The sequence below is a fragment of the Stegastes partitus genome, unplaced genomic scaffold (assembly GCF_000690725.1).
Source record: "Stegastes partitus isolate 25-593 unplaced genomic scaffold, Stegastes_partitus-1.0.2 Scaffold926, whole genome shotgun sequence".
NCBI lineage: Eukaryota > Metazoa > Chordata > Actinopteri > Pomacentridae > Stegastes > Stegastes partitus.
The window spans coordinates 66302-88500 of NW_007578657.1; the positions used below are offsets into that span (position 1 = coordinate 66302).

Sequence of the window (22199 nt, forward strand, 5' to 3'; positions counted from 1 at the left end):
CATACGGCTGCTGTCGCCGTCTCACTTTGAGCCACTCCAGCTTTACTGATGTTCATGTTGCGACTTCAATTGAAGGATTATTTTTTGAGCCATTCAGAAAAAAGCCACGACCTCTACAGCTAAACCTCTTCTGAAAACCCCGTCCAATAAACTCACAGTTTGTTTTCATAAAACACTATCGACTAACAGGGCTGCAATATCCCACAAAGCCTCCACAGTCCAGCCTCGCTGCAAGCTGCTGTTTGCAGCCCGTTTCCTTCCAAGCCTCCAGTTTGGTGCATGTAAACCTCAGCTATGACTACTGTAGTGGTGTTGACGGAGCAGAGGGTGATCACAGCTTATCAGCAGCTACGTTTACGGACCCCGCGGTTGAAAAGTTTTCTGACGTGTCCAGATGGTGTTTTTTAAATGCAGGAAGACGCATCATGAGAACAATGAGCTCCACGGCTACACATCTTTATGCTGACGCTGCAGTGAGCTGACGACAGTCCCCCAAAAAACACAGATTCAGACTTCAGGAGTTTCATAACAAATCTAATGAACCAATCATGTCCGCTTGCAGGGTGGAGCTTTCTGCATCATTACTCCTCATCAGCATTGGATCCTGGATTAAACATACATGGCTGGATTACTTCAGGTTTACAACTTGTGTAGCACAAAGTAGTTTTACAGCATTTGAGCATAGGCGGGTGAGCTGGTGTGCTCGAGCTGCAGCGAGTAGTGAAGAGTTGAGTGGAGAGAGAGGCAGGGGCTTCGTAGATCTCCATATTGTAGTGGGGTTGCATCAAAACCTTTTTTAAGGCGGGGAAGGATTATTTTCATGGAAATAACTTCTAATTATGTAACTTTAATCCACTGAGATGAGTTTTTAGGAGTTAAAATCATTTACTAAAGTGAGACTTTAAGTGATTTATTGGTATGTAATGAGAGAAAACGCCTTCTCAGTTTTACACTAGTGTTTGATTCATCAGACAAATCAGCAAATACTGATATAGATGCTGTAGATGGTCAACTGATCCACGTGTAGTTTACCCAGAACTTTTTAAATGCAGTGACTTTTTTTTGTTAAGGGTACAAGAAAGGTTAAAGAAGGTTATTACTTCCCCACCTAGATGAGTCAATATATCTCCACGATTTATACATAAACCATCACGTTTAAAGACATGTCTGACTGTACAAACATCTGATGCAGTAAATTAAACCAAATTAAGTTGGTAATTCCACCACAGACCTCACAGCCTTACCAGAACCAGAGCGTGACCAGCTTTAGCAGATTTTTTTACTACTAGAATGAATCAGACATTTGGTAAAAAAAAAAGATTGAGCCTCTCCATAGAGACAGTAAACACAGACAATCCTTCGTCCACCCATTGTGAAACAGTTTATTCCGGGGACGTGTCGGCGATGTAGTTCAGTTGACTGAAATGGCATCATTGCATCTGCAGATTGTTTGTCTTTACCACAGCTGCAAGGCAGAACGCTTCCCATTTGTAGGAAAAAGTTGTCTTCACGGTCGATCACGCACAAACAACGGAGCGTATTTCCCTCTTAATCATACAAACAAAAACAACTCATCCACTTGAAGAGCGACGCCGCGGCGTTCGGGACCTCATGTGGCCTCATCTTTGCACCTTTAGGGATGAAAAACTCAGTCACCCTCTCTCGATCTGTCCCTCGCCTGACCCCGCTTCAGTCATTACGTGTTAGGCGGCGGGATTGTTTTTCGAGGTGCCATTGAGCAATCAGCAGTTGAGCTGTGTTTGGAAATGTTTTGTGAGAGAGGGGACTGCATCTGCTCAGTGTGCAGTGGTGCGCTCCATGTGACAGCTCAGATTTGGATTGCAACTAAACTCTGGCAGTGAGCCCCAGTGAGCTGAGAACACAGTTACTTATGCGAGCTTTATTACAAGTCACAGGATTCCAACGCAAACATACTTCAGATTATTTGTTCTTTTCCAAAATAAGATTCTTTGCTCTGCATTTAATCATTTAATCCCTACATCATCCAAAAGAGCGAACTGGACATGACGTGGCATTTGTCAGGTGAAAAGGGCAGATAAGAGTTCAAATCAGGACGTTCATTTGGAGAACAAACATAAAATATTAGGTGGACGTGCTGTGACAGTACAAGGTGGTTAATAGCGTTCAGTAGAGTGAATTTGGATCGATCAGAGCAGGATTTCTTGTTTTGCCAACAGCTACCTGCACAGTAGAGACATGAGGAGGAAATAGTTTAGTCTTGGCCTACAGTGCTGATGCCATTATGCACAATTAACTTTTTTTTTTATCATATGATGAAACATGGTCTGTTCAACTCCTGCAAACACGCTTTAGTTTATGCTGAGCCTCACTGAGCCACTGGTCACAGGTTAGAAAAAAAAGAAGATTCTATACAAGTTTGTGTACAAAATTTTGCGATCTTGTGTTTGGCTGTTCCTCCCTAAAAATAAAGGTACAGATGTGTGATTGTTTGAGTAACTTCACAAGTGTCTGAATTACGTTATTAAGCATCTTCTCCAGCCACGCTATCAGGGTGCTAAATCTCAGTAATTGCTCTCTAAAAAAGAGGAAGTAATCTCAGAAGACAGCTCATATCTAGTCTTTAAGGGGCTCTCAGGCAAGTCAAAGGGAACGTCTTGCACAGATATGATTTTTGTCTATCTGTTGATGTTGTGAGCTTGCAGTTCAACATGTATAAAGTATGTGCTTTCTCCCCTAAAACTCTTAATTAAGACCTTTTAGATGATTCTGAAGTTTTAACATGAACAAGTTGAAATGTTCATCTAAGCATTGAATATAAAAAGAAGTGAATTTGAATACTTCATTTTATCATTTCTTGCATCTCAGTGTGTCAGTCAGTCCACTAACTATTAGATTGTTCTGAAACTTGGTCCAGACATTCGTGTCATCCTCAAAATGAAAGACATTCACTTCGCTTCACTTTTCATGTGACGCCATCCTTTCGTCAGAGTTTTTCACTTTTACTTGGGTTTGTGCGTGCAGACTTAACGACATTCCCATCAGCCTCAGCTGTATGTTGTGTTTAATGCTGAGTAGCTAATGCTAAGCTAAGCTGGTAAAGATGATGAACGCTGTACCTTCAAAACATCAGCATGTTAGCGTGGTGCTGCTCATGTGTGCAGCCTCACAGAGCTCTTAATTTGGCAGTTTCTTAAAGCTGGAGTATGCAAGACTGTAGAAACAGATAAAGTGAGCTAGATTTTCAAAGATAACAACTGACAAAAAAAAAGCCCATCTCCATCTTTGAGCTCTCCCTGCAAAGCCACGTCTGAACACTCACAGCTGGAGGACTAATCCACGACTGATGGGGAGCGAAGTGCAACGCATTAAAACTACCTCGTGTTTAAAAACACACAAACAGGCTACATCACTACATTTGCAAAACATTTATTTTTTTTTTTTTAAATAGCCAATATAGACTACCATAAGATAAATACCATAAAGCTACACTTGCTGACAGCGAGGCTGCAGTGCAGACAGGCGGTGATGCACAGACATGTGTAAACACACACTAATGAAAGTAGAGGATAATGGAGATTACAAAGAAAGACGCACAAATACGACTGACCGTGATCATCTGCTGTGCTTGTTGTAGGTTTAGGTGCAACAGTAAAACGTGGCTGCTGTTCTTGTGCAGAGTGCATGCAGGTACGTAGTTTAATAGGCAGGTGGGCTCAAGCAGAGCAAATGCAATGATCGGACAGACTTTTTACAGGTACATCGCTGCCATGAAAACATATTGCAAGAGTTCATTTGCAAAAACAGATAAGTCCATTTTTGTAGATTTTCTAAAAGCGAATTTTTTTGTTGTTGGATGTTGAGTGGATCTGACTCAGTAGAAATGATAAAAATAGAGATAACTTAAGTTTGATTGATACTGTCTCAGGTAGATGATGGAAACGTGGGTTTCCTGTAGATTTGTTTTTCTGTTTTTGCAAATGTACTCTTCATCTGTTTTTTTTAATTTCGAAAACACAAGATTGCTGTTGGGATGTAAACAGACTTTCAACAGCAAATAATGCCTCTGGAATGAATTGCATACACCAGCTTTAAACATAAAGCCCACGTTTAGTTCACTTTCACTGGAGGAGCTTCAGCTTTAAATCAGTTCATCAGTCATCAAAGCACAATGTTCATGTCCAGACTGTGGCTCCTGACAGCTGGGTCCAATTTTACAACATAAATTCTTTGTGAAGTGAAAACTATCCGCCCCCCACGTTATCATAAACGGATGCAGGTTATTTTTTTGGGGCGTCTTTCAGCCTTTCTGTAAATTATGAAGAATTAAAGTGCAATTGAACTAAAGATGGATGTCGGGCTGTATACATGCAGGCTTTAGTCCGTCAATCGGCTTGCTTTGTTTTTCTGCGCCCGCGGCTTTGCGTCGCGGCGTCGAGTTGTTTGTATCTAAAACACCAGCTCATCCAAAGCACAGATGGTGACATGGAGCACCTATGAAATACAGTGTGCAAATGAAGCTGGGCAGGGAGATGGGGGAGGTGAGGGAGAAAATCATCAAAAAGGAAAGGAGATGAGAGGATAAGAGATTAAGAGATGAAGAAGGGAGCAGGGTGAATCTCTGCATTTTATTCTGTACATCTGTGTTTTACTCTGAATTGAAATAATTTTTTTTTTGTACGATAAAAGGCAAAAAGCCCAAATCCCCCGGCCGGATTGTAGACAGATGGGACTCATTCTTCTGATTAAAAAGAGAACGCTGAATGTCCTATATGTTACCCTGTGACTCGCAGGCAAACCAGTGGAGTAAATTATTGTATTAAATCATCCCCGGTCATGTGACTGTCATAAGAAGTACAAACTCAGACAGAGGGACAGAATGCCCCAATAAGCATCAAGCTGACTGCCCACTTTCAGCCTCTTAGGCAAGAAAACGCTCATTATACTGCTTACACTCCAACGGCACTTGACTCTTGTGGTCTGTTTCCTTCCTGCTGCAGCACGTCACTGAGTCTCCACAGTTCTCTCCACAGCTAAATGCCAATTTGGCATGAATACATGATATTCTGTGGACTTGACCTTGTTTCTGTGCGTCGTGCCTTCAGTGCACCAAAGAGAGTTTTCAATTAAAAGTTTTCTGTCGTGTAGCGATGATATAACGTGGTAATCTTTTCTCCACTGTGTTGCAAAAGCTCCAGGACTCACCCAAAAACTTGAATAATAGCGACCCAGAGTTGTGTTTTGACTTGTGTGCTGAATTCGGGGCTAAGCCAAGCAAAGGCTGTTAGAAATGGTCAAACTGATTTAAGTCCAGCTGTGTGCATATAAAACTCTCTGTATGCAATCCTGTAAACTGCTTACTCTGGTTCAGTCACGGAGGAGTTGGAACCGGTTTGGCAACCGTTCCAAGATTTTCCAGACCCCCGGTGACCTCTAATCTTCCATCTGAGTCTTTAATCAATCTTCTGAACGGTCAACAAAGCTCGAAGCCACTCAAAAGCTTCACAGCGCCATTTGTGCCGAACTAATTTTGTCCCTCTGCCGCGCCGCAGGAAACGGTTACATCGAAGGGAAGGAGCTGGAGAACTTCTTCAAAGAGCTGGAGACCGCGAGACGAGGAGCGGGAGTGGTGAGTGGGCGCTCGAACGCCTCGTCGCCGGATACCGAAGTGACACGAGCGACTGTAACGTCACATTCTGTTTGACTTTCACCTTCAAGCTGCTGTTTGAGAAAATGAGAAGGGACGTATTTATCACAAGTGGGCATCCCTGTGTCATAGAAGATATGTTTAACAGCTACTAATGAGGGGACTGCTGCAGATAAGTGTGATATTAAAAAAAAAAAAAAAATCGAATCATGTTAATATAAAGCTTATGATAATTCAGTAACTATCTGGTTGACACTCCGTACAGTACAAATCAACCCATTAACAGCTGGACCAGTTTTTGGATCTGAAATACATCAAGTCCCCGATCATCAGTATCATTATTTTCTTTAACTGATTCCTGATCAAATAAATTAATTCAAAAATGTGCCACCGTGGCTCTGATGCCTCTCTGTGCTGGTGAGCAAAGTCCCGCCCACTGCGCCGTGTGATTGGTTGCACGTCACGAGTAGCAGCCAATTAGCACTGAAGAATAAATGTCGACGGGTTCTCTTTTAATTAAACATATGCAAAACATAAATTAGGAAAATTAAGTGTATTGTTGAAGTTTGTGTTATTATAAACTTTGCCACCAGGATTTTTATTTTTGCTACAAACACGTATCTGTTCCTAATATCGGTCCTAATATCTGTCTTCTTGGTTATTTATAACACTGGGTTACAAAAAAATACTTTTTTGAAGGTGTCTAGGATTTTTAAAAACTGATTAGGACATTTTTGCAACGCTGAATCCAAAAATGACATCTGCTTTTCTGTATCAGGTCAGGTTTTTATGCCAACTCGATTAAAAACAAATTGATTTTACCACTAAATCGATTACATTTTTTGACATTAGCGATTGATTTGTTTTAGTATTTCTCATATGAAATTGGGTTTGAGAGGAAAAATTTCATTGCTAATCCTTTTCATAAGTTAAATGATCCAAAAGTTGATGAGCGTAAATATTTGTAAAGGTAAATACAAGTAAATTGCATGTTTCATCAAATTTTGACCTCATTGGGCAAAACCAATGTAATATTTGGATTCAGCACATTGCAGTTGTCCAAAATCAGCTCAAAAAACTTTGACACCAAAATGGGTGTAGACCAGTGTGATCGGTATCAGCTCCAGAAAAAAAAAAGTCTCTCTTCACCTTCCTAAACTGGAATTTTAACCACCAAAAAGTGACAAAACACACAACATACAAAGCTGTAGATGAATTTCACTCATAGAAATCATATTTTTTGTTTTAACATGCATTTTAAAAAACAGATATTGTGACAACATTTTTATTGTAAACTGTCACAATTATCGTGTCGTGAAAGTCAGGACAGCCAGTTGACTGAGTGCTGAGAATTCCCAAACACGAGAGCAGAAAAAAATCCAACATCATGTCACTGAACGTTGTGCTAACATTTTGCAACTTGCCAGATACTCGTGTGTTAACGGACACTGATGACTCGTTGTGTTGACAGGAAACTTTAACCAGGCGACAACACAGAGCTGAGTTGCTGTTTCAGAGACTTCAGTTGACTTATTTTAATAAGTGTAATTTTGCTGCGCTCGCAGGATCCCTCACACGCTGCGTTCAAAGAGAAGATGAAGGAGTTCATGGCCAACTTTGACAAGAATGCTGATGGGAGAATCGAGATGTCGGAGGTGAGAATAAATTAGAACCGACCACCTCTGAGGTGTCCTTTGGTAAAGAGACATCAAACACAGCAGCTCCGTCTTTGCCTGTTTGTCTGTGTGTGACCGCTGTAACTTCACAGTATGTTGAAAGTACTGCAAAAAAATCCTAAATGTTTCTTCATCAGCTCTTAATAATCCTCCCGTCTCTTCACGCAGTTGGCTCAGATTCTGCCCACAGAAGAAAACTTCCTGCTCTGTTTCAGAGAGTTTGTTGGATCCAGCGCTGAATTCATGGCAGTAAGTTTGTGTATGTTCACATCTGTGCGTTTGTTGACATGCAGCGAGCGCTCTTATATAACTCCATACATTAAATCTGCTCAGTCGAGCTCGAGAACTCATCCGATGCCGTCGTTTGCCTTCTCTGTTTCTGAGTCAAATATTTCGGAGGGAAACTTGCTCTGACGATGATGAACCTTACTGAGCTGTGAAATTTCCCCACAAATGCCTCAAGTCAGCGTGCCGTCGCAGTCCATCCTGTGGGACGAACATTCAGCTGCCCCACAATTCCTTCTGTTTCTCAGCCAAGTCGAGACGCCTGGTTCACGTGGAAACAGTCCAGTACGGGTGTAAATTGTTAATTTAAACCCTGGATGCCGTCTCAAACTCTCACAAAATGTTGTTCTACTGGAAACCGCGCTATGTTTGCCATTTAGGTCACACTCATCCCTGACAGCAAACTACGATTCTAATTCATAGTATCCATAGATTTGTTTTGTCATAAATAGATGTTGTGGCTGAAGCCAGAGAAGCATCTAAACATGACACGTAACCTTCAACTGGATGTTATTTAAAAAGACATTTGACCCGCGCTTCTGGATCACACAAGAAAACCATCGACGACCTCCTTTCTCCGGCTCTGCATGCTGAAACTGAGAAAATGGTGACGCACCAAACGTCTGATCCCCGGCGGTTGGAAATACTCTGCACACACACTCGCTTGGTGAACTCTGTTTTCGGAGGGTTTTCAGTGGTGTGATGTTCCGGCTGTTCTCTGTGTTAAAGCTATTCTCAGACAGCCATACATTATGAATGGAGACCAGCTTTCTGCAGGGAAAGGCAGTGAGTGCTGGAGGGGTTTAGGTATCCATCTTTGATAAAGGCTTTGACAAATTCTATATTTACACTGCGCCCGGTGACACTGCCGCTTCTCGTCACCGCGGTCTTCATGAGTGTGTGTGAGTGTATTTTGTCGCTGCAGCTAAAGCCGATGCTCGTTTTCTGAAAGTATCCGTCTTCTCCCGCAGGCCTGGCGGAGGTATGACACCGACCGTAGTGGGTACATCGAGTCCAACGAGCTGGAGGTAAAAACACTAAATCTGTAGGCGTACAGTGCAGTTTGCATTTAGACCTTTGATTCTGCAACAACATGCACATTTCCGTCTTGTAAGTCGAAGCCATGACAGTTAGTTTGTGCTTTATGTTTGAAATGTCCCTATACGTGATAATTATACAGTCGTCCTCAGATGTATTAAAGAGAAGACAAAATTGACAATAGTCACTCAAATAATTAGAAACTAAAAAAAGTAATAATAAATAAAAATTTGCTAAATTATAATTTAGTGAAATAAGACATTACTTTTGAATTGTGGTTGAAAGAATAATTTTAAAAAAAACAAAACACTTGATTGCAGTGATTGCCTCAAAGTGTTGTTCAACAAAATATTAGTTTATGGGTCCCATCATGGTTGTTTGGTTTTTTTTTTTTTTATATTCCTGTTGAACCACAATTCAAAACCAATGCCATGATTTTCATTATTCTCTTATTTATTATTACTTTTATCAATTTCAACTTATTTCAGTGACAGCTTCTTCTTTAATGGGAGGGTATGAATACATTTGAGGACAACTGTATAGTCAGGAGTTTGATTAAAGACACCAGCATCTGAGAGATTTTTTTAGTGTCCGACATCCTCCAAAAAACTGACACCAGGAAATACTTTAAATGCATGAATGCTTCTGGAGTAATTCTTATAAACACATCTAACCCTGGTTGGGATTATTAGTGTGTGATTGTGCTGTTGGTATAAATGGTGATTGAACTCCTCTGAACCTGCACATTACATCCATCCATTATCTATACACCACTTAATCCTCACTAGGGTCATGAGGGGCTGGAGTCTATCCCAGCTGACTTAGGGTGAAGGCAGGTTCACCTGGACAGGTAACCAGTCTATCACAGGGCTACACTTAGAGACAGACAACCAAGCACACTCACATTCACACCTACAGACAATTTAGAATCACCAATTAACCTCAACATGTTTTTGGACCGTGTGGGAGGAAGCTGGAGAACCCGGAGAGAACCCACGCTGTACGGGGAGAACATTCAAACTCCACACAGACAGATGCCCCCACTGGTGACCTTCTAGCTGCGAGGCAACAACTGCTCCACCTTGCAGCCCGCACATTACATCCTCTGTTAAAATGAAAAACAAAACCATATTTAAAAATGAATACTCAGCTTGCTTTAACCTCCTGGACTTTCACTATGTCTGCTAACGATCTCATCACTGACTGTGGTATTTTCTCTCTTCAGGGTTTCCTGTCAGACCTGCTGAAGAAAGCGAACAGAAACTACGATGCCAAGAAGCTCAATGACTACACGCAGACTATTGTGAGTGTCATAAGCAGTACTGGAGGTTGTTCCTTAAAAGTAATGCATTACACTTAAAGGGAATGTATTGCTTCACTTAGAGTAATCCATTACATTACCCTTTATTATACTTTACTCCACAACATCATCCAAGACGCCAGCAGACGATAAACCTTACACGTGCCTTCAAGTCAGCTCAGATCCTTTGACCAATTTGGTAGAAATTAGTACAAGATCTTTCTTGTTTGCCTTAATAAAGTATTACCTCAAAACCAATAACAAACTGGGTGATGAACAACCCAAAGAACACCCGACTGTCGCAGCAAAAACGAGGCTCAACGTCTTGTCTGAGAGAATCAAGCTGACTTCGGCAGCCGGCCGTGCCAGGGACGCACAATGTTGGATGGTTGCCGATATCCAATATGCTGATGCTTTCCGATTCATTTTGGCTGGTTGCTGATGTGGATCCTGATATATGCACATATTTCTTTTCCACCTAACTGCAAAGAACATCGAGCAGAGGAATTAACATATTATCTGATCATGACGGGTCACTGGCAGGTGCACACATAAACTAAATAAATATTAAACTGGGGAGAACTACATCAACTCGAATGTAAAACACGCCACGTTTATTTGTTTTTTTCAAACAAATTGTGAACCTAATCCCTCCCTAACAGGCTTGGATGATGCTCTCCCTGAGACAATCCTGACAACAACCACAACCGGGGCACATTTGACCTACTTTGCAAGTTGCAAAACAAGTAAATAAATGTAATCTCCGTCCACATGTGCGCCCTTGTTGCCGGAGTGTTAGTCGGCGTCGTCTTATCTGCCTTTTTCTGTTCATTTTGGGCCGATGCCAGTGTTTCAACTTAAAACTCTTTTTGGCCGATGCTGATGATCGCTATCTGATTTGTGGCTGTAATGTGATTCCTGAGCAGTAATACGTTATATTAAAGTGTCACAGATTACAGCGTTGTGTTTCCCCCTACACCGATTATAAGGCATAGATATAAACGGATAAGTTTAACGTGTCTGAACAGAACACATTCACTCAGAGATCCCCTTTTCCATTCTTCTTTCCACTCAGCTGAGGATGTTCGATCTGAACGGCGACGGGAAGCTGGGCCTCTCCGAGATGGCGAGGTGAGTGTCGCTTCTGTTTTGTCTGGTTTTCTTCGCTGCTGAGATGAAACGTGACGAGCTTCTGTGTTTTTGCCGCAGGCTGCTGCCCGTCGAGGAAAATTTCCTGCTGAAGTTCCAGGTACGATTAAGCTCGCAAAGTTTCCCGTCCGTCCCTCTGATGCAGAGAAGTCACTGGAGATTCAGAGTAGTACAATTCACCATTATTGGATTCACTACAAGAGGATTACATGTCATTAAAGTACTGAATGGACATATGGGGCATTGGCACAAATGCTTGTTTCCCTACATTTAGTCCGTCAGGAATTAAATACTACAGATTCTTGTTTCTTTACAAGCATATTAATCTCCTCTTTTGTGTTTGAGAGCAGCTTTGATGTTGCATTAAATTGATTTGATCATCGAATGTCACATAATCCCAATAAAGTTTTCTGAAAATGAAAAATACTTTATTCATCCCAGAAGGGAAATTCAATTTTTCTCTTTAAAAAATAAAATCTTGGACATTATATGCATCTTTAAAATATCAAACCATAAGCTATACTCGCCATAAGAGTCATGACAAGTTGAAATCCAGCACAGGGTTAAAATAAATATAGCTTATCATGTTGCATTCTTAGCTAGAACATATAAATACAGAACAACTTGGGGTCCATGTACACCATTTATCTCCAAAGATCAACATTCGTAGCACAGCGTCACTGTTATTCTACATTGATCTCTTGCCTGTATTATGTCACGTATGTTCCCATATGTACGCGCTGGCTTGTGAGAGCAGATCAACAATTCCTTTTTGACAGAGGATTAGTCCGTCTGATGAGGATTAACTGAACTCTAGTCCCACTTATCGTAATCTGCATGGATTAATATCAGTTCTAGATCTGGTGGGGCTTTTACCGCTCTCTAGAAATAACCACCAGTTTCTAACAATTCTTCTCTCTCTCGATTTCTCGCACACAGGGCATCCGACTCACCGTGAAAGAATTCAACTCCCTCTTCGTCCTCTATGATAAGGTGACAAGAGCAGGTTTCTCTGCTTGTGTTGTGTGTGTGGTACCTAAACCGTTAGCGGCCCAGTGAAGCTGTGCCTAAACTGACCTTGACTATCTGCTGTGAATGTCACGGTGATCCTCTCAGTCGTCGCTGATATGTCACTCTCAGCTACAAATGTCAACCTCATGATGGCGGTCGGGGAGAACTCAGAGGATCAAGTGATTCATCCTCAGGGGTGAACGTCATGGCAATCCATGCAGTAGATGTCGAGATCAGTTGGGAGCAAAGTGACGCTTCGCAGACTGACATCGGCGCCCTGACAGCACGGCTGTAGGCATGGCAACGTCAGTCACATTTACACAACTCTGAATTTGATTGGCACATGACTGATTACACACTGCCATTTAAGCTTTGCACTTATGACTTTAAATTGATTTCCAATTAAAGCCACTTTTCCTCACAAGCGTTTGTAGCCACGCTGGTGGCATCGCAGCATCAGGGACGACAATGTTGGTCGTTGGTTCAGAACGAAGCAGAATAGCTAATGGGTGTATTTATGTTTATTTATGTTGATGATTCTTTGAGGATCAATGACTTTGTTGATCCCTCTGAAGGCTCCTCAAGCGCTGCCACGAGGCCCGAGTGATGTCTCAAGAACTATCGTGTGAATGAAATATAGTGCAAACGTTCATGTTCCCAGAATTACTCAAATCTTCAGGGACCTTTTGCTCGACCATCTCTCATTTGCTTTGTTCAGAACAAACTATAGATATTTTAAATGGGATCTGATAGCACGATATATCGGTATCGGTCCGATGAACAAATTTAGCCGATGTGATTGTCTAACATTAGCGCCTTCGTCTCTACATTTGATATTGCTGCTATTTCACAGATGTTTTTACTTAAATGGTCCTGGACTTAAATCTGTTAACATATGTTTAAATATGTTTTACTTTTGTTACGTCATAAAGAAGACTATGTGGTTTAATTTGGGCGAGTTTTCATGTTCTCACAGTGCATACTTATCCTCATTTTTCAATGTGAACAAAAATTGAATATCGACATCGGTAATATCGGTTATCGGTGATATCAGAAATCTTAACATCAGATATCAGTATCGGCCAGAAATTCTAATATCGTGCATCACTAGTATCTGAGAAATTTTAGATGGATATATAAAGTACTTTCCGAGATCATTTTTTAAAAACACATTTCCTTTCAATCCACTTTGAGCACTTTTTTTTTTTTTCTGCACATTTAAATTTGAAGCTATGCTTGGATGACAGTATCTCAGGAACAATTGAAGATAAAAGCCTGAATTTTTCAGTTAGTTGCTCATGTAGAAGTCATCCAGTGATGTTGTCTGAACCTTATGTTGCTCCATGTCACCACAACACACAACAGAACATCTGAAATACTTTTTAATATGAAATACTTCATTGCAGAGTTGATAAGAAAGTTATTTACTTTAACTGTAATAACTGATTGAGCAGGTAGGACAAATTGGTCTGTAGTCGAATCCAGTTAGTCTCAAATTTCAAATTGGTTAAAATATAACTAAATAAAACACATTTTTAATTGAGGCAGATAATCACAAACAACATGCTGGACATGGGTCAAATCATTTTCTTGGTGATATATCAATCTAAAACTTCAATATCTTTAGTAACATCCATGTTTTATACCATAACAATTTAAGGCAAGTCAAAGATGGTTGAGCAGAAAAGAGACGGAATCCCCCTTTAGTGAGTATCTGGCTTTTCCTGTAGTGTCATCACCAGGTCACATTTTTAGTCCAGAGTACTTTGTGTTTAGAGCTACTTAGCAAAACGTCACGTCTAAGTACTGCTGGGAGAATCTTTTTTGACTCGACGCTCTCGTCTTGTCTCCTTCACCAGGATGGTAACGGTTATATCGATGAGCAGGAGCTGGATGCTTTGCTGAAGGACCTCTGCGACAAGAACAAAATGGTAATGAATAGTTTGCCTATCGATTGATTGGTTCAGATTACTTTTCTTGCTTGCCAAATATAGACCTGAGATGGGGTAGCAGCCCTCTGTAACGTATAGTTTGATGTCCGTGGACCGCTTTGTGCTCGCTGACTGCCTCTGCTGTTTGTGGCAGGACGTGGACTCGACAGGCCTGGTGGATTACAAGAAGAGCATCATGGCTCTGTCTGACGGAGGGAAACTGTACCGCGCCGAGCTGGAGATCGTCCTCTGCCGGGACTCCACGCTGTGACCTCCCTGCCTGGGACCCCGCCACCCTCCCCTGCTGCCTCCTGTCCTTCCTACCTCCTGATGTAAACCTGGTGCATGTGTGACCCTGAAACCTCTACACCACTTAGAATGAAGACTAAAGTGCTCCTAAAGCACAGTGTACTGCTGGCCCTGCTGTTTTAGCTTTGAACCTCCTCTGAGTTGTCTTTTTTTTCTTTTTTTAAACATGCAGTTCCATAGTGAGATAGCCATAGCAATGATTAAAGGAAAATATTGTGCATTTATTTATTTGACTTCCCGTTTTTAATATGCATTTGTATTTTTAAACTAATCTCATATCTATAAATAAATATATATATATATGTTCTGCTCCCACTGGATTTGAAATGAATACTTCTGTTGTTCTGTAGCATTTTGTTTATTTATTTATGTTTGGTTTATTATGAGCTTGTTTTATTTGTCGAGGCTTGTACTGTTCTATTGAATATATTACTGAGAGAATGAATAAATATGACATGACAACTCCTCTCGCGGATTTAATTCCACACAAAAAAAAACTCCCCTCCAAACAATGTTTTGTTACACCCCAGCTATCAGGGGATCATATCAACTGTGTCACTGCTGCTGAGGTGAAAAGGTTTGTTTTTTTCTCTCAGTGGCAGGTGAGACAAAATAATCCCCCGGCAACCCCTCTGACTCCGAGTGTCGTGTCGAGATTAAATCTTCCAGTCCAGATGCACAGACCAAGAGTGTTTTCTCCGGAGTGCTCCACCTTCACTTTCTAATCTCCTGGTAGCAGAAAGTGTGATGTCAAAAGAGCTTGTGCTGCTCCATTTTTTATAGAGAAGAGGCTCAGAGGCACTCGTAGGACTCTTTGAGAAGAAGGGGGCAAAGCAAGACACGCTGGGAGATGAGCAGTGAGAATCCAGCGGGGGTGATCTGCTCACTCTTACCCACGTCTATAAAAACCTTCTGCAGCACAGCACGAGCGAAGACATGCAAAGATTTGCACTGTTAAATCATTTAAATGTGTTTTTGTCATCCAGATGTGTGCGTCTGAACCTCCACATCTGTTTTCTCTAGTACAGAACTAATTAAGATGTTCTCGTCATTCACATCCAAATGACAAGATTTTTAGACTTTCACCAATAACTAAAATTACATAACGTCCCTCTTGAGATGCTGTCCTAGTTTACTCAGGAATTTCTTTCTACAGTAGAAAAGTCAACACCCCCCCCCGCCATATTTCAGCTTTATGGAACATTCTACCTTCCATCAATTAATCATCAGCCCTTTCATCTTTAATTAAACTCACTATCTTTAAAGCACACCCCTCCGCACACACCATCGCTGCGACACACGCTCGCTCGTACGCAGAAACAATACGGCGAATGTTCAGCGGGCACGCCAACACACACACACACTCACACACACACACACACACACACACACACACACACACATGCAAACACCCACAGAAGTACAGAGGGGCACATGTGAAACACTGAGCTGCAGACCAAGCTGTTAACTGCTGACAACAAGGAAAAATAGAGTTATATCCGCCCTGATTCCTTCACACACATCAGTCCCACTCAGTGAGAGGAATGAGACAAGCAGATGAGATTCCCTCTGTTATTTACCCTCTGCACAGCTGCACACACACACACACCAGGATGACAGTGGTTTCATTTCTTCTTGATACAGCGGTTGTGAGCTGAACACTGGGAGGTTTTCTGGGCTGCTCGCTGGAGCGTGTTTGTTTGTGTGCGATAGATCAGGCAAATGAAACGTGTTCCTGTAAATCAGTCGTTTTCTGTTAAACCTTCAGCGTTCAACATGTCATACTCTGTGTTTCATTGCTAACTTATTTCATGCAAGTGTGGATCCACACACATCGCAAATGTTCACAGTAGAGATTTCTTCCTCATCGCTGCAGTGTGTTTTTTATTTTTTTCTGGACATGTCACGCTGCCCCAGAAAATCTGTGCTAATATTCATGAACTTTACTGTCTTATTCTTGAGCATTTTAAATCACACAAGCAGCATCAAATGTACACTGACATGAAACAAGAATCCAGTTTTTACGTTGAGTTCCCAGTTTTCAGTTGTAAATCTAAACCTGTGGGGTCATGATATTACTGTGCTCTAAGCAAACATTTATTCGGATAATTTCTCTGCAGCTTGAGGCCCTATAGGTTCCACGGTGATGCTAATTTTTATATTAAAATTCAAAGAAATGTTGTAAAAGACCCTGTACACCCTCATCAGTGTTTCATTTATTCTGCTAGGATTTAGGTTGACTGAGGGAAATCTGGGAATTACATGAGCTTAGCAAGTGAGTCTTTGTACTAATAAGAGTGGGAAAGGTTTCATATTTCCAGCCAATAGACCATCTTTATCTAAGATCATGCAAACATCATTTAAACATGTCAGAGTAGGAAATGCACAGATATAACTGAAGAGTTCATTTGCAAAAACAGATAACTCCATCTTCACAAACCTTCAGAAAACACACATTTCCATCGTCTACCTGAGACAATATCAAACTATTTTTGTCATTTCTACTGAGTCAGATCCATTCAACTTCAGTCCGACTGATATTATCTCAAGCAAACAGCAACAAAATAAGTTTTCTGAAAATCTACGAACATGGAGTTATCTGTTTTTGCAAATGAACTCTTCAAACGATCGAATGACTGATGGCTGAATTCCTTCATGGGAGCGTCTTCAGCTTCATGGTCCTGGTACCGTGAGTACTGACTGACGCCTCCATGGTTTACTAGAACAGAGCTTTTGTTAATGTTTTAGTAACATCATGTCCAAATATCTGCTGCAAGCACTCTGGAGAGGATCTCTAATGTACCAAAAATAAAACTGCTTGTGTGGCTGTGTAGGGCCTTAAATCACAATATTGACGTTCATATCGCTCTCAAGGGGCTGCAAGGTGATCGGTGGTTAGCACCGTTGCCTCGCCGGTTCACATCCCGTTGGGGACACCCAGAATCTTTCTGTGTGGAGTCTCCATGTTCTCCCCGTGCAGCGTGGGTTCTCTCCGGGTTCTCCAGCTTCCTCCCACAGTCCAGAAACATGTTGAGGTTAATTGGTGATTCTAAATTGTCCGTAGGTGTGAATGTGAGTGTGCTTGGTTGTCTGTCTCTAAGTGTAGCCCTGTGATAGATTGGTTACCTGTCCAGGTGAACCTGCCTTCACCCTGAGTCAGCTGGGATAGACTCCTGCCCCCCGTGACCCTGGTGGTGTATAGATAATGGATGGATATCAGTCTCAAGTATCCCTGGTTTCAAGCAATGTAAAGTAACTAAGCACAATTACTCAAGTACAGTACTTTAATACAGTTTTCAGGTACATGTATATTACTTGAGTACTTCTACTCCACTATATTTATTAGTGTGCTTAAATTGTTTATGTGAAGAACATTTTACATAATGGATGAATGATGTTAAAATACAACATGATAAACATGAGGTTGTTCAACCTTTTTTTTTCTCCTTCTTATAAAAAGTAATGTCTAGTCAGAGTCATACTTTAAATGTCTACAAGTTCTCAACAGCTCCACCGAGAAGTGATTTTAATCCCTAATCCTCTCGCATGGTTTCATTTTAATAAATGCTGAAATGATTCAATATCTCACCAAAGATTAGATCAAAGATGAGAGAAATAAACAATAAACAGATTTCTGCATCAGGGATTTTTCTACTTTCTTTTCCTATTATTCATCTGACAACTTCTGAAATGTTTCTGGTGGTCGTGTAAATAAAACTGGACAGAAAACAGTAGAAAGCAGCTACAACAGGAACGTGCTGCTGGCACACTGAAGATTCATTATTAACAATCTAATGATGCCCTATTTAATTATTTAATAATATACATGTCCAGTGAACCAGAAGAGTGCTTTTACTTTATTATTTTGATTATATTTTGCCATTTACGCTCGTGAATTTCACTTTAGTAGAATTTTTTTAAATGTGGAACTTATAAATGAGTATTTTTGCTTTTTTGTTTTTTACATTTTTGAATTGCGTTGGTACCTACCTAAATAAAAGGTCAAAGTACTTCATAACCATACCCTCTCACTGTAAAAAAGGAAACACAATAAAATAAGCTTTGCCTCATTTTCTCAGTGACTTTGTTGTGTGTTAGTAATTCCTGTTAATTCAGAAAGTGAAGCACACAGACATCAAACACTGAACAGCAGGTATGTAAGGCTGCATTGAAGGAGGTTTAAGGAATTCCCGGCCTTACAGATACGACTGAAGACGTTTTTTCTTTTTCTTTTTCTGTGATCGTGCTTTTTGTTTTTGACAGTTATATATGCTATTTTATTCTGTTGCTTGTTGAGGTGACAGAAAACAAGAAATATGCAACGGATCTCTTGTTAGAGTTCAGTTTTTGTCTCTCTCTCTCTTCATATCAGTTTTTCAATAAATCTTGTTAAACTCAAAACCCAATAAATAAATAAACACAAATAGAGAAATCAAATCCCTGAAATTAAAGCGAGCACTGAATCCAAGACGTCATGAATCATAGTGACTGACAGCAAATAGGACACAGACTGGAATCTGTTTGCCCACATGGAGGCGAGTATCATCACTAGAGGTGATAAATGATATAAAATGTTCTGTCTAATGGTTTGTTTTACATCATTTCATCATCACAGCAGTCTGATGTCACACCACCTACTGACCATTAACCTCACAGAGTGTGCAGAGGAGTGACATGTGTCTGCCTGAACATTATTTAAGAGAAATAAAACGCCAAATGAGCAGTTTACAAGTCAAAGCAACAACAACAGTGTTCATATTCTCGTGCATGTACAATATGCTGCACAACGGGGTTTTGAAAGACGCCTCAAATCTAAGCCGAGCTGCGAAACATCACTCAGCGTTACGGTCAGTAACACGTCTCTGTTATCAGTTTTTTCCTTTCTTCTTTTTCTGCTGCTCTTTCATTTTAATGCCTCTTTCGGCGCTGCTCTGTTTTGCTCCACTGTTTCCTCAGCTTCCTCTTCCTCCTCTTCATCTCAAGATATTAAACTGTCATCATTTTCCTTTTCAGCCAAGTGGTTTTAGGACAAACGTAGAATGATTTTTAGCTCTGCTCTGCCGTTAGGATTAACTCGTGCTGGAGAAATACTTCAAGATTTGGATCACATTTATATTAACTCCAGCTTATGCTTGGACATGCATATAGTGAAATAATAAACCTTCAGCTGCAATTTATTCTAATCAGGAAAAAAAAGTTCAGACCCCTGCATGCTACAATGGAAACTGTGAAAGCTGCTTTGTGTTCTACCTCATATTTGTTCCTCTCTGTGACATCATGGGTTTGTTGGAAATACCCATATCTCCTCTGCACACTGGCAGTCCAACGCGTAAGCCAAGAACATGCCCCGTTCTGTCACTCTGTTGCTGTGCCAGTGGAAGCTGCTGTTGTCCGTCAAGTTGCAGGAAAGTGTTTCATGGACTTCCAGGCTCTGCTGTATGATGTTCATCCAGATCGTCGCTCCTTCCACACAGACTGACAGCGAGGTGGCTTTTTTTTGTTGTTTGCAAACTTGAGCGACTCTGAAAGAAAAAGAAAAACCTGCCAGACGCCTTCACGTAACGCTGCACTCTCTGCAGAAGCTCCTTAACATCAAGCCGAGGCTCATTTATACACACTGTGAGAGAAAACATGAGAAAGTTCAACATCCCTGGAGATTTTTAAAAGAGTGATCAGGAATTTCAGTGGCAGACAGAATGTTGATGTGTTATTTAAAGGTTGGAATTTCATTATGATTCGAATACAAATTCTCATTATACATGTAATTTCCTCAATCAAATTTCCACAGCAGCACAAGAAACAATAAGTTCCAGTGAGGAGTGAAAAGGTGGAGAAGGTCTCCATCTGGTGGGCAGCTGAACATGTGCCTGCTGGGGCAAAAGAGCAAATCTGTGACGGTAGTTTGTAATTGTACTTCAGGCATAAATAGCACAATGTCTCTGCAGTGGGTCAGACACAATTATGCACGCGACTGTCAGACCACAGATACTCAGACAGTAAAATCTGATCTTTATGCAGGTGGATCTCATCTAAATTTGATAGAACTCTTATAGAAGCTTAAACATGCATCGACCAGCTATGAATGAGCTGTAATTCAAACGATGATACCATGTGCATTGTGTGATACTACCCTCCAGTGGAATATTAAGCAACTGCAGAATTATCCTACTGAAGGGTGGCATATTATTACCACTATTACCATATGTATTCACTCATTTAACCTTTATTTAAACTTGGAGTGCATTGAGGTATAGAGACCACATTGACAAAGTAGCTAAGAAAAAACAAAAGATGTCAGCACACAAGTGAGAAACTTGGATAACAATATAATGCTATTTTAATTTTAAACACAAGTTAGTCAACTGAAACAAGAGAAGTCTGAAGTAAAAGAAGATCAAATGTAAGCCTGACTTTACCTACGGATATAAATGAGTCAAGCTTTAGATTGTTCTGCAGGTTTTTGCAGTGAATAAAAATGTTTTTCCAAGCTCAGTAAAAATAGCCAATCATTTGAGTGTGTATGGTAGCAGCCTACATAAGAGACAGTAATGAGGTAATGCAAGAGGGTAAAACAAACACAAAAAACAATAAGGGTCTTATAAATAACACAGTGTTGAGTATTATAATCATCACCACTCATGAATCCTAATGCAGAATGATAGATAGTGTCCAGGGGTTTAAGAGTCCCCACTGATGCATACATGTATAAAATGTCCTCATAATCCAACACTGATAGAAAAATTGCCTCAATAACCAACTTTCTACAATGTAGAGCAAAGCGTGATTTATAGCTGTAAAAGGAAGACAGTTACTCATTGATTTTAATTCCTAAACATTCGTACTCTGTTATCCAATCAATATTTCCATATTTGTACCATTCACAGCAGAGATGATCAAATGATCACATGTAATATTTATTGCTTGAACAAAGACTGGTGTTATCTGCATTGAGAAGTAGTTAATGTTCATTGAGTGAAACTTAGAACTGAGCAAAGCAGTGCTGAAGGCCTCTGAGAGCAGAACGTACAGTGTCTGCACTGAATATTAAAATATAAACTGCGTAGGTCACCAAATGTGCTAAATACATACAGAAATAACTCAATATTTTTCAATCTTATTTACCAATATCATATGCTTACTTATGCATGTTTACTGTATATTTCTTGCTATTAAATGTGGAGTCCTAACTGCTCCAAATCAATACACAGAGTCGTTTCTTAAGCCAAAGCAAAGTTTTATTTGCAGCAAGGAATCACATGCACAGTACAGATTCTGAACAAGTGACCTCCGAGTCAAGAAACGTTGTAGCATTTATACAGGCATACAACACATATCTCCTCTGCTCCCATCTGCTGAGCACAGGCTTGGTTACTTTTGCAAGTTCTGTGCACGCTATCTTTCATGGCCATCTGTATTTCGAAAGTTGGACAAAGAGCATTTAATCATAACATATAACACTGAATTTTTATGACAGAGACACATAGTCTCTGCTGGGATTTTTACTATTAATTTCCCTGATTTTTATTTGCTTTGGACACATGTGATAGGGTCTGAGGGTCTTTCCTTGTTACGAAAGTCCTCTGTGATGGATTATTGATGTGGCTTGCTGACTGAACTCAGTGACTTGACACATGAAGCTCCACTGTTTTAGTCAGTTTTAATCCTGAAGAAGTGATATAATTTAAAATAAGAAGATTTTATGTGAGTTGTGTGGATTTATATGTGTGTGTGTGTGTGTGACTTTCCTCTCCCTCCTGTGCTGTCCTCTCTATGCCCCACCAGTTTTAGGGATTACTAGAATATAATCGCCTGTTCGTGCGTCCTCTGCGTCGTTACGTACAGCGTCCTCTGACGTCAGCGCGTGTTTTCGAGCG

At 40.6% G+C, this 22199-nt stretch overlaps 1 protein-coding gene across 2 annotated transcripts in view; it reads left to right on the plus strand.

Annotated features, from left to right (window-relative positions):
- LOC103366279 (calretinin-like) overlaps window positions 1-14339 on the plus strand; it is a 16396-nt gene extending 2057 nt beyond the window's left edge. The window contains exons 2-11 of one of the 2 annotated variants that reach the window (XM_008293955.1): window positions 5532-5608; window positions 7192-7281; window positions 7471-7551; window positions 8559-8615; window positions 9851-9928; window positions 11001-11056; window positions 11135-11174; window positions 12014-12067; window positions 13945-14016; window positions 14171-14339. In XM_008293955.1, the coding sequence (XP_008292177.1) occupies window positions 5532-5608; window positions 7192-7281; window positions 7471-7551; window positions 8559-8615; window positions 9851-9928; window positions 11001-11056; window positions 11135-11174; window positions 12014-12067; window positions 13945-14016; window positions 14171-14287 (722 nt within the window). In that variant the 3' untranslated portion in view covers window positions 14288-14339. Of the gene's footprint in view, window positions 1-5531; window positions 5609-7191; window positions 7282-7470; window positions 7552-8558; window positions 8616-9850; window positions 9929-11000; window positions 11057-11134; window positions 11175-12013; window positions 12068-13944; window positions 14017-14160 lie in introns of both variants that reach the window. The other variant, XM_008293956.1, reaches the window with a different exon arrangement.
- The last annotated feature ends 7860 nt before the right edge of the window (window positions 14340-22199 follow it).